General features: G+C 42.4%; 1 protein-coding gene across 1 annotated transcript; it reads right to left on the reverse strand.

The window, feature by feature from the left end:
* Nucleotides 1-712: 712 nt before the first annotated feature.
* Nucleotides 713-1,708, reverse strand: LOC139592813 (olfactory receptor 10AC1-like). The gene has a single exon (XM_071433117.1). It carries the CDS (start codon nucleotides 1,706-1,708, stop codon nucleotides 713-715), a length of 996 nt encoding a protein of 331 aa, XP_071289218.1.
* Nucleotides 1,709-12,948: the final 11,240 nt, after the last annotated feature.

Genomic DNA, 12,948 nt, shown 5'->3' on the forward strand with positions numbered 1-12,948 from the left:
GTATCTTAGCCTTTGTGTTGCCATAGGAACAGTACAAACCTAAAGCATCTCCCAATAAAAGGAAATATGCTTTGCTTCCTGCAAAACAGGCATAGCAAAGTCATACTCTTGTTAGACTGTTGGCATTTTAACTTTCAATATGTAGAATAATTCAAGGTTAGATGAGTTTACACTATCAATCTTTCCATTTGTCATGGGATGCCAGAGTGCAGCCTTCTACTAAATTTGGAGAAAACCACAGCTATTTTACCCTTCTTTCTAGCCACGGACTTTCTTCTTCTAACCTTCCTTTAAGCCCCTACAGATTTATTGTGCCTCTAAACTTACAGTCTAAAATTTGTAGTGATTACCCAATTTCTACTGTCATCTTGATAGAAAAATAACAAAACCAATACTTTAATATTGGTTTATTAGCTTTAAAAACTTTTGTGTTGATCTTCTGATTGTGCTGGCATGACTATGAATGTAAGCCTGAATATGTATGTGATCAGAGAAGCGAGACCAGTGATTGATCAAAGCTCTTCATCCTCACAACTCACTAAAGCATTTTCCTTTAGATCAAGTGTTGGGGATTTTTTTGAGCAGAGATATCTTTTTCTCATAAATGTAGTGATGCATGTAGAATTCTGCCTGGATATTTGCCTAAGTGAAGCCTATGGTGATCTGGTTATGGGGCTTTTTCCCAACAAGAATGTGTTTGTGCTACTAAAATTTACCACACACACACATCACAACTCTGATAGTATCCCAGTTCACCTATTTTCTTCTTCCTCAGCATTTTCCTGAGGATCCCTCTGATTTCCTTGTTCCGCAGGCTGTAAATGAGGGGATACATTAAAGGAGTAACGTTGGTGTAGACCAGAGACACCACCTTGTCCCGGGCCGGTGAGTAATTGGACTTGGGACGAATGTAGATGAAGGTGGCACAGCCATAGTGCAGTAAGGTGATGGCCAGGTGCGAAATGCAGGTGGAAAAGGCCTTGCCCCTTCCCACAAGGGAGGTGACACCTAATAAAGCCACAGCAATGCAGAGGTACGAGGCCAGGATCAGGAGGAAGGGGAGCAGCAGGAGGAGCACGCAGGCCGCCAGCAGGGCCAGCTCGGCGGCGTAGCCCTGCGTGCAGGCCAGGCGCAGCACGGCGGGCACGTCGCAGAAGAAATGGTCGATGCAGCAGGGCTGACAGAAGGGCAGGCGGAACACAGCCACTGTCAGGCCCAGGGCCACAGTGAAGGCTCCCAGGGCGCAGGCCAGAGCCAGGTGGAGGCACAGCCCCTCGCCCATGAGGGCCGCGTAGCGCAGGGGCTGGCAGACGGCCACGTAGCGGTCATAGGCCATGGCTGCCAGCAGGAAGCACTCGGCACCACCAAGGGCCACGAAGAAGTGCATCTGTGCGGCACAACCCAGCATGGAGATGGGGCTGCCACCCACTGCCAGGCTGAGCAGCGCCTTGGGCACGATGACTAAAGTGTAGCACAGCTCCACAGCTGAGAGTTGGCCGAGGAAGAAAAGCATGGGAGGACGTGAGGGTTCCATCACCACCGCTATGAAGATCATCATATTCCCTGCCAGTGTGATCAAATGAACAATGAGGAAGGTAAAGAAGAGCAGGACCCGCAGATGGAGCAGCTCAGAGAAGCCGAGCAGGATGAACTCCATGGTTGCGCCACTGCTCACATTGTCCCTCTCCATGCAGCCTTTGCATGTCATCTGCAGGAGGGAAACAGAAGGGAAACAGCTGAATTCAATGCCTGGCAATCAATTCCAGATAGGAAATAATGCTGCAGTACTGTAGAACCAGCTTAGTGTGAAAAATGCGTATTTTATGATTGGCTTTTCGCAAATATTAAAATGTGTTGTGTTAGAAAGTTATACTGTATTAATTCTCTTAAGTAGTGTGCTAAATATAGTTTTAGGTTATAACAAAATGTTAAAATAGAAACTATGCAATGTAAGATACTTTTTTAAAGAAAGGACTCACAGCAAGATAGCAGTCACAGGACACCTAAATCTTTCAGAGAAAAAGAATTTATTGCTATCTTATCAGAGGGAATGAACTTCTTCCCACCTTGCTCAGGCTTGAAAGTGCCATTAGGATTATCAGAAAGAAGCTGAGGATGACCAGACAGAATCCTGTGTTTGAATGGAATTTATACATCATGTATGAGGTGTATGAATATGCAACAGGCTGTTGTTTTTAAGGGTTAATCCTCTGTTAAAGAGTGTCCTTTTTCGGGCCCATAACTCTTTGTATCTATTGTCTCATATTAGCCTAATTGAAATTGTCCAAATTATTATTACTCTAATTGTATTACTGTTTTTATAACCATTTCATTACTATTAAACTTTTTAAATTTTAAAACAAGTGATTGGTGTTTTTCGCAGTAGTAAAGCTTATTGGGTGGGGAGGAAGGCAATTTCATTTAAAAATAAAAACCCCAAACTTCAAACCTGATTTCACTCAGCCACTCTCAGCATACTCTCAGACCCATATTCTCATAACCACCAAGGTTCTTGTGCCCAAACAATCAGCCTGGGATTCTTTGTCATGACATTGGTGACAACGACTGTCAATCATTGGGTTTTCATCACTTCTTCTCAGTTGTTCTGAGATTTTTGACCATGTGCAGGTTTTGAACATGCATCCTTTAGGAGTTGGCACTGATTAGTCTGACTTAGCTGTCCTGCTTTCGAGAGTCTTCATTGGACTCTCCCTCCTGATCTGTGTGTCCTAAGAAGCTGCAGAGGTGTTTGGGTGTTAACAACCATCAGCTCCTAGGTCTCACCGAAGCTGCTGCTGTTCATTGCACCTCTACTCCCAAGCAGACCTGTTAATTCTCTATTCACAGCACTTCTGCAGTCCCCTACATCTGTGTCAGAGATGTGCAAGGACAACCAGACAGTGAACTGGAGCTTCTGTGCCACAGCCTGACTCCATGAGTGGGTATTTGAATCAGTTCTCTGACTGGCTTTTCCCTTCTCCACAGTAGGTCTGCCATAAGGTTCACACAGAAAGAGGGTTCCAGTGATTAGACGTGAGGATTCCGAAGTTAGGGCTGACATTTTGGCTGCCCACATCTTTATGTCTGGCTCAGCCCTGTGGCATCAGGGTTAAAGTAAACAAACTTCCACTCTCAAAACCAAAGATGTCCATGGCAACATACATACTCTGTAACTGTTTTTTAAGGAAAACACAATGCTAATATCGTGGACTTGGAGACTGAGATCTTGCTTTTCACAGGAAGAACAGAAATTTCCTAGGAAAGTGGTGTGATACAAAGGTATTAAAGCTGGAAAATTTAGGAAAGATAAGAAGGTAGAGAGACGAACAAAAATAAAGTATATATACTGGTCATGGTTGAACAGAGTTCATTGTTCATATGTTCATCAATACAGTATTAACTACAAGAAATAATTTCAACTCTTTCTACACTTTTCCATAAAACAGAAATAAAATCAGAGATTCCTTGAAGACTTCTGCTTATATAAAAATCTCAGCAATATTTAAGTGTAAAACAAACTGGAAAACTACATGAAATATCATCAAAGACTAATAGAAGGAATGTGAAATTGGTGGAAAAGCTATTAGCGGGGATGAGATTTTCCTGGAAATAGATGTAAAAGAACTCCAGAAAAAATAATCAGTACAATTGAGGAGGTGAATCTGCTTAAAGCCTACAGACCTTTGCCTTTTTTTTTTTTTTGCCCCAAGGTTTCCTTGTGATTCAGTATCTCAGCAGCATTCAAAACATCTGGGAACTCAGGTAAACATGAAAATTCCCACAATTATATTACTTCAGGTGCAAAAATAGGAATTTAATCAGTCTGCCTCAGAACATAAGTCAGCAAATTAACAAACTAGGAAGAAACTACCATAAACTCCAAGACTAAAACATAATGGACAGTCAGTGAAGACCAAGAAGGAGCACTTTAGATAACATAGAGCAACAATCCTGCAAAAGCAAGTAAAAATACTACTGCTGGACATAGTTTCCAGCAGTTATAAACCCATAGTTATCTCCTACATCTACGTTTTACTGCTGCAAGACCTCTCCAAAAGCAGTTCTAAGCAGTCTGGCTGTAAATCTTTCATGCTCTATGCAAGTAGAAGGTATTCACTGAAAACAGGAGTAATGGGTTGGTACATGGCTGTGGATTGAGTCACTGAGGACCAGCTGGGGCTCTCCTCACTCCAAGTGCTGAGACTTTAAGAGGATTCTACTAAACATAACAGGGTTAAAAAGTGGGGAAGAAACAGGGGTTTCCCTTCCTTTCATTTGGAGCTGTTTGCTTCAGTGGCAACATACCTTCTCTGGGTTAAAAGGTAAGAAAATAGACACTTCTTTCTCTTGATGATGTGTGCTGTTCAGTCTGGGCTGAGATTCTGTTTCTTGCCCAGTCTGGGCTCCCTCTGGCTGTGGGTGCCCCTAGAGCCAATGTTTTCTTTCAGCATCTCCTGGCCATCCTCTCTTCTCTGCAGGACCCAGCTCCTTATATGCCATATGACACAGAATTCTGTCCTGTTCCTGCTGCCTCCTCCCTGCACCCAGGGCAGGCAGTTCCATTCCTCCCAAGAAAGGGGGGGTTGCAGGTTTTCTGTAAATGAGCAGTAGGATGTAATTGCATCTTCAGAGGATGGCAGAGCTGCAGCGCCCTCCTTGCTTGTTCTCTTCACTGAAGCCATTGAAAGTAGCTGATTATTGATGGGGCTGCTTTGTACCTGGCATGGCAACATTTTAAGTAACAAAATGCATTGCTGCTCTTCTTAAATAAAAATAAAGCTATGGGTCTTTAAGTAAGTTTAAACCAAACTAACACTTAGAGGCAAAGCAAAACAGATATAAAGACCTGAAACACATCCTGTGTGTGGAGTTTTCACCAGTTCAGGTGGCCCATTACTTCTTACTGGCTCAGATCAAATCGCCATTCAGCAATTGATAGGTCTGAGATTATTTGAGCCCAATTTATTTTTATTGCCATGGTTACATTCATTCCTGGCCACTTACACTGAGATAATGAAAGAGATCTGTAGCTTTATGTGAGTAGAAAAGAGAAGCAAAGTCAAGATTTTTGACTGCTAAAATGGATCTGCTCGGTAGAAACATGTAAATATACTACCTCAAGACTTTCACAGGACCTGGTTTAGAAGGAACCCTTTCAAATGTTCTTGTCTCATATTTTATCTATGTGGCATAATAATTTTGGAACAAAACTGCCTCATGCATCGGTCCAGTCTCTGACTAATTGTGCTGGAAAAAGAACCCGGGCTTCCAGTGGACAGCAAGAAACAGGAGCCAGGAAGAGGCAACAAAGACCAACCACTAATTGGGCTGCAATAGTAAGAATGTGTCCAGCAGGTGAAGGAAAGTGATTATGCCTCTTTATCTGTCACACTTGTAGCTACCTCTGGAATACTGGCAAAGTTGTATTTAAGTATTTTTACTCTATTTTATTTTTTCATTTAACTTCTTGGAATTACAGCTACGACAGTGAGGTCTATCCTCTTTAGTTTCTCGAGTCACTTCCTTAACTTTCAAATTTATTTTTTTTTAATTTCAACTCCTTTCCTTACACTTCTTATTGTTTAAGATTCTGCAAATAATTCAGCACACAGAATGTTTTTAGAGCATTTACAAAACTGAATTCTGAATCTGTCTTGAATTCTAGGTAGTGTTGTACAATACTGAACAAAACAGCAACCCTGAAGCCTCTCTTGGTGACATATTGTCTGTGCAGCTGTAAGAGGAGCAAAATCGAGGTGCTGGTTATTTTCTAATTACACCTGGCAAGTTGGGTGGATTATAAATGGAAGGAAATCTTTACATGAAGTCTACTTTAGTCAAATGCTTTGGAGAGTAAAACTGCTCCCTCTAGTAAACTCTGTTAGAATTTCAGGACACCAGCTGATTAACTCATGTAGAGTTTATCTTTGTGTTACAAGATAAAATTCAGGGGCTCTGGTGCTATTTCTTACTTTGTTCTCTTCTCTGACCCAAACTGCAGGAGAAAATCTGCTGCCTCAGTAACAATGCAAAAATAATTATTAGGAACTACTTTGACAAGTCTATTCCAGCTTTCTCATCTTCAGATGGTCCTTTCCTCCTGCTGGACTGGAGGTGAACTGAGGTGAGTCAGCACGTACCCAGTAACCAATACCACACAGTCAGCAGTTATATGCACTAATTTTTTTTTACCATAGTGCCCAGCCTTACACTGAAATAAATCAGGCAAATTACTGTTTCAGTCTGTGTGTGTGCAGATAAGCCATCATTTATTAACATGCAACTTACACCTCCCCGCAACGTTTCAACACACTCCCACACCTTACCTCCAAAACACGGCTCCCCAAGAGGGGAGTGCTAGCTGGAGTGAGCAGTGCAGCCCAGTGCCAGAACACACAGCAACCAGACAAACAACAAGCAGCAGAGGATGAGAATATGCATGTCAAAGCGACTCTGTACTTCCTCCTCTAGCCCACACCTTTCAGGTTCCCAGCACTTCCATTGCATCAGCTTACAGCCAAATTCATAACAGATTATTAAAAGCTGCACGTTGGCATTAGTGTTTGCATGTCTTGAGTCTGCAGCATGTAACAGAGCTGTACTTTCTGCCTTGCTGCAGAGTTCAGCCCTGCTCTCCTCCCCCGCACTCTTGACTGTGTGATTTTTTTTCAGTACGTGCCTGCAAGGCTTTGGGACTGGCCTGCCTTAGCTCGAATTTGTATAAAGGGTTTCTTGGAATCCAGCTACGGTTAGTGAATCACATGGTATCAGCTTCTATCAGCAATTGCAACATACTTCAGAGGATATTCCCCTTGGTCTTCAGAAAAAGGGCCAGTACTGGGCTTGCCTCTCCACACCCATGAATCGCCAGCCTTCTCCAAAGAAAGCAAGAGAAACTGGGAAGCTCAGTGTAATGTGGAGCAATCTGGGCAAAATGGAAACAACTGAGAGAGGTACCAGGAAACCTGGAGGAGAGGGACAGCCGGTCCCAGCCATGGCCAGGGAAATGGTGCTCTCAGCCCAGAGGACACAAAGTTCTGCAGCAGGCTGCAAGCAATGTTCAAGCAACACGACCTACCTAGCCAGTGGTAAAAGCGAATAAAGAGGATAAGAAAGATTGCACATCTTTGTATGCAAAAGCACACTGATATTGATCCTCTGGGGATGTCTTAGCGCTGTAGAAAGCAAAGATTTTGGCTGTCATAGCTGCACTGATTTTTCACAACTGATGTTCTGCTGCAGGAATGTTCAGTAGCAGAAGCTACTGTGTTATTCAGAAACGTTACGGTGACTTATCTGATTAGAGAACTTAAGGCAGTTTTAAGGTGGATTGCTTGAATTGGTTTTGGTGGTTGATGAAATGTAAGATTCACTCAAATGAAAATGTTAAGAGTGGCAATATAAAAATAAATGCCAATATCTTTTGAGAAAGTGCATTTTTGGATCCAGTATGGCTGATTATGATCATAACATAGCAGGGCCAAGGGCTGAAAATTACAACATCCTGACAGATATTTTCTAACAGGTATGGGATCCCCATTCTGTAGTAAACAGGAGTCAAGAAATGTTGTCTCCCACAGAGGCAAGACACTGAAACAACTGGGCATAGCCTTTAGGAGGAGCAGTGTATCCTTATTCCCACAATGTTCAGAGCTTTCTGGAAACCAGGAACTGAAACTGGCTGGGGTGGGAACAGCAGGATGGCTGGCATCAGTTTGCCTTGGTGAGAAAAATCATCACGCTGCCCTCCTCGAGTTTCTGTTGTTTGGCTTGATAAACCGTGCCTGGGAACTCAGTCTGGGAAAGATGCTGAACCATAAACCAACCAAAACAGAGTTTTGCAAAAAAAGGGCAGGCAACCTGGCAGCTAAATACTCCTCATGATTTAAGGGTGGGGCATTTCTTTCACCTGGTTGTACTTACTCATAGTCTAACCCAGCCAAAGGCATTGTCCTGTGTCTCTGCTAAAAAAAGTTTGTACAGATCAGTTAATAGTATCATAAACATGCAAGCTTTTCCCATTTGGAATAAAATGGAGTAACCAGAAGAAAGCTCATTTAGAACTAGAGAGAGAAAGGACAAATCTAAAATAGGGATTCATGAATAAAAGGATGAAAATATTTTACCTGAGAACAGCAAGTGAAAATGAAAAAGACAGACTGAAAATGAGGGCTACAGGTCCTGGAAAAGATTAACTAGAACTCTAGTAGTTAAGACAAGAAAGAAGGTTAGGATAGTAGGAAAGACTGATATTCTGAAGACAAGTCTAAGTTTTCTTCTTGTATCTGAAGTTATTTTCAGATTCATTTGGACAACTTTGTGGATGTCTCTGTGGATCCAATTAAAAGTTTGGATTTTAACTACCTTCAGCCTGAAGGGCTCATATGGAAAGAAACAGAATAGCTGCAACTCTCATGGTCTCTGAAGGACCTCAGCAGTGTTCAGCCCTTCCTGGGGCAGGGATGATAGCACTCTGGGGCCTTGCTGAGAATCACTGGTGTTGTCTTCCAAAAATCATGTATTTATTGTTCCCTGTGCAGTGGTAAATGAGGCATTGTCTCACCTGAGCTCTTCCTTGGGATGGCAGTGACTGAGACACTCCACCTGGGGACATAATTTGGTTTTGCTTAATTTGTTCTGATGCAACTACAGCCATTGAGAGAAAAGCCAGAAGAACTCATTGTCTTATGAAGTTCTCCACAGGAGACATCATCCCAAGCTGATGCTGCACACACTTCATCCCCAGTGTACTCAGCTACTACTCATTTCATCCTCCTCCTCCCATCTCATGTTTGGTCATCTAGAGTAACATTTTTCATCTGTGTCACTTAGAAACCCAAAGCTCATTTTCAGAGTAGTGAGGTAAATAACTATTAAGCCAACATGCTTTTCTGAAGAAGCTTATTTCAGAAAATAAACTCTGGAAACCATCATCCCAGATTGAATATACAAACTCCGGGTGAACTGGAGCTTGTTTCAACAGAAGAACTGTGGTAGACAGTCAATATGTGTGGTCAGAGACTGCAGATGGGATGTAGGATCCATTCTAGCACTGAACTCTCAAGTTTGTTTCAAGCTGTGTTTCAAGAAAGTCAGTGGAGGTGAAAGAAAAGAGCAATCTGTCCCTAATTGTGGAAGAATCTATGTTTTAGAAAACATATACAGCAGCTTGCTGGACTGGATGGCAGGGGAGCAGGTGCTCAGTCAAAGAGCCATCCAGCTGTTGCCTTCAGCATTCTTTAGCATCATTTCCATTGATTGTCTCACACAATGATGTACTTATTATCTACTTCTATTATTTTTTTCTTGTGTTCACAACATCTCTAAATTCTTACATAACATAAGAGCATATGCTGAAACAACTCAGCAAGACAACAATTCTAAGTGAGAATTCAGCAAACTATTCTTGGTACAAAGCCCGGCATTGCATCACCACTGCAGAATACAGGATGAGATGCAGTAAAATGTTACTAGTCCAGATGTCCAGGAGCACAGAATTACAGAAAATAGTTTCAAGACAAGTGGATGCAAGAGAGAAAGACTTCAAAAAGCTTTTCTGCATGAGGACCTGCCAGAGATGGGGGAGAGACTTAGCCTACAGGGATCCCTGTCCATAGATATGTCATATATTTAATTTTTTCATTGTGCTTCTTGGGTGACCATAGCCTTTATCTGAAAGGAGACATCACATGGCACACCAGAATCATGAGCTGCTTGGAGGAACAGGAGAAAGAAGAGGACAGTAGGTCACAAAGGACAAAAAGCTTAGGCCCTTACCTACTTCTGTGAATCTCAGTGAAGATATGGCAGTAAGAGAGGACTCATGTTTGGCCAAGGTCTCTGGAAATCCCAGAAGTTGCACTTGATCCTTGTGGGGTCCCTTCCAACTCAGGATCTATTCTATTCTATTCTATTCTATTCTATTCTATTCTATTCTATTCTATTCTATTCTAGTGTGGCACCTTGCATTTTACTGCTGGCAAATGCCCTTTAGGTGTCAGAGTCCTGAACCCTGTCCTGGGCTGTGGAACTGTGGGCACACCTAGAGTTATCAAGAGACCACACTCATATTTACATGTTGTTTGACCAGTGCAACAGATGTAGGTCTTGGATGGCTGATCTAAAACCTGCTACCTCTGGTGCCCCTAATGATTTCCAGTCTCGTGGATCTATTTGGTGCAAAGGCTTTTATTCTGAAATAAGCTGCTTGTTAGAGCACATGCTAGCTGATCTGCATATTTATGCCTTTTCCTTTATATTCAGACACTGAGAAGAGCTTCCTCCATATTCAGTTTTAGCTACTTTCTTTTATTAGCAAAACCTAATTTTCCCTGATTAGGGAACACAGGCTGAAGACCTTGTGACAGCCTGAGCAACAAACCAAGCTAAGTACTGTGCAGTTCTTTCAGGCTGATGAATGGGAAAAGTAATGATGAAACTGCATCAAGTGGATGTGATTCCATAACATTCTCCAGTGCTACAAAAGGTCTTCACTGAGTCACAGAAACATAAGAAACCAGCCTGGAACACCCAGCGTCCTGCTCAGAGCCTGAGTATCACTAACACTGCATCCCATCATGATGGATTTTTCTTACTGGGAGCCTCCAAGGCTGGAGACTCCTTCACCCCTCTACATGTCAGTTCCACTGCTGGGCTGCCTGTTGGTGAAAGTTTTTCTGAATTTCCAATCAGAATCCCCTGATATGTGATTTACAGCCACTGACCATTACTGTTGGTTTAATGGAGCTGTAATAAACCTCCTGTATTTGGGACTGGAAGTAGGGTGTCAAAGGGAAACAGGACAGGAAGGAGGAAAAACAAGATCAGTGCATCAAGAGAATGTTGGAAACAGCCTCTTAGCACAGCATAAAGGTAGAGTAGCTTCACAGAGGTTACTAGATGTAACTTCACAGAGGTTGCATCTTCAGAGTACCACAGCAGACAGCTCAAATGGGCTGCAGATATGAAAATTCATCATTTTAAATGCCAGCTGGAAATATCCGATGAAACTCTTCAATATTCACATGTTCTTAAAAACTGATTTGATTTGTTCTAGACATTGATGAGAAGAGGTGCCTTTTGCTGCCCAAAATTTGGAACAATATTAATATTGCATAAGGTAGCTCACTGAGATAGGAATCTTGATATGTGTTTCTCAACAATACCACTGGACACTAAAATCAGAAGAACAACTTAATTGGAATTAAATAATGCATATTGTTGTGTCTAACAATTAAACGTTTTTTCAAGATGCTCCAAACTAAGGTTTTACCCAGATTTTACACAAGATGGAGAAAAAATATCCATATTTTCTGAAATCATTACTACAGCTTGGAGAACCACAAATCTCATTTTGGAAGCTCTATGACTATTCCCAGAAGCACAGTTGCTTTCCCAGACAACAACCTTCCTACAGATTTTTCTTTTCAGGCATTCATATTAGACATAATGATATCCTTTTTGTGCACAAAAATTGAAGACTGTGGAGCAATGGAAATGCTGCATGGCAGGTGGGATGCAAGATGGAGAATATAGCTCTGCTGGTCAATTAGTTACACATGCCAGGAAAGTAAAAAGAGCACAAGGCCACCCTGAAAAGACTGAAGTCACTGGTGATAAAGATTTTTCATAGTCCCACAACATTAGGCCCTAGTCAAAAGTGGGAGCCTGATACTTGTCTCATGGAGTATTTCTTTAGAGGAGGAAAGAAATTGTGGAAAAACATTAATTTTGAAAACCCTGTTGCGGTGGAAGGTCAATTGTCTGGACAGTGTGCTGATATCCAGGCAGATAAATGGGATAAAAGCACTTTCCAGTACACTGAAGAAGAAAACATAAGTCTGAAAATTCAGATTATAAGACAAAAACAGAAATACTTCCTTGTAGTCAGCTGTGTCTGTGATGTTTGATGTACGGTCAACATTAGGCCAGCATTTACATCTCTACCCAGTAACAGTCTCCTCTGTTGCGCTGAAGTTTTCTGAGATTTCCTTCAGTCCAGGAATGGCTTTGAAAGAATATTTTACTTAAAACTGCAAACACCAGCTTTTTATCCCCAGTAAAATTTAAAGACAAACTGAGGATGGCAATAGAACTGGAAAGTATCTCAGCCACCACTGCAGAATACATATACACTGTCCTTGATGTCCCTGCATTGCATTCAGATGAGGAACTTGGCTGTCTCTCCTTGTTTTATGGGAGTGCTGGTGGTGTCAGCTGTGGGTGGCTGAGGGCAGCCCCTGGTGTGTGCCAGCCGGTGCCGTGGCCGTGTCCTTTCCGTGCCCAGTACCTGTCCCTGGGTCACACAGCCGAGCCCAGCACGGGCTGCCCCTGCAGCCTGGCCAGTGGCACTGGGAAAAGCAGCCCTGGACAGAGAGCCTGCAGCCTGGGCTCCAGCAGCTGAGCAGGAGGAGCTCCTGGGGCTGAACTCTGCTCATCCTGAGCTATCCCTACACATGGCACTCAAAAAGTGACTTGGTCAAAATAGAACTCTGGAACTGGGGCTTTCCCTACAGAAAAAAGAGCCTGTGTAATTTTACTGTTCTTTCCTCTTACTTTCTGTCCTTCTTCTTGATATATTTTTACCCTTTAGTTTGGGTTGGAAAGGAGGTTTAAAGATCATTTAGTTCCAGCCCTCTGCCATAGGCAGGGACATCTTCCACTAGAGCAGGTTGCTCAAAGCTCCAATCAACATGGGCTTCAGCACTCCCAGGGATGGGGCATCCACAACTTCTCTGGGCAACCTGGTCCCATGCTTCACTACCTCCATTGTAAAAGATATCTTATGTCTTCTATATATCCCATCTAAATGTATTCTCTGTCTGTGTAAAACCACTGCCCTTTATCCTTACACTACAGGTTCATGGTAAAAATGTATCTTTCTATCTTTCTTATAAACCCTTTTCATCTATTAAAAGGTCCCAATAAAATCTCTCCAGAGTCTTTGCT

This window comes from Agelaius tricolor, unplaced genomic scaffold, assembly GCF_023055355.1.
Source record: "Agelaius tricolor isolate 1412-34295 unplaced genomic scaffold, bAgeTri1.0.p SCAF_9, whole genome shotgun sequence".
In the NCBI taxonomy this organism is placed as follows: domain Eukaryota; kingdom Metazoa; phylum Chordata; class Aves; order Passeriformes; family Icteridae; genus Agelaius; species Agelaius tricolor.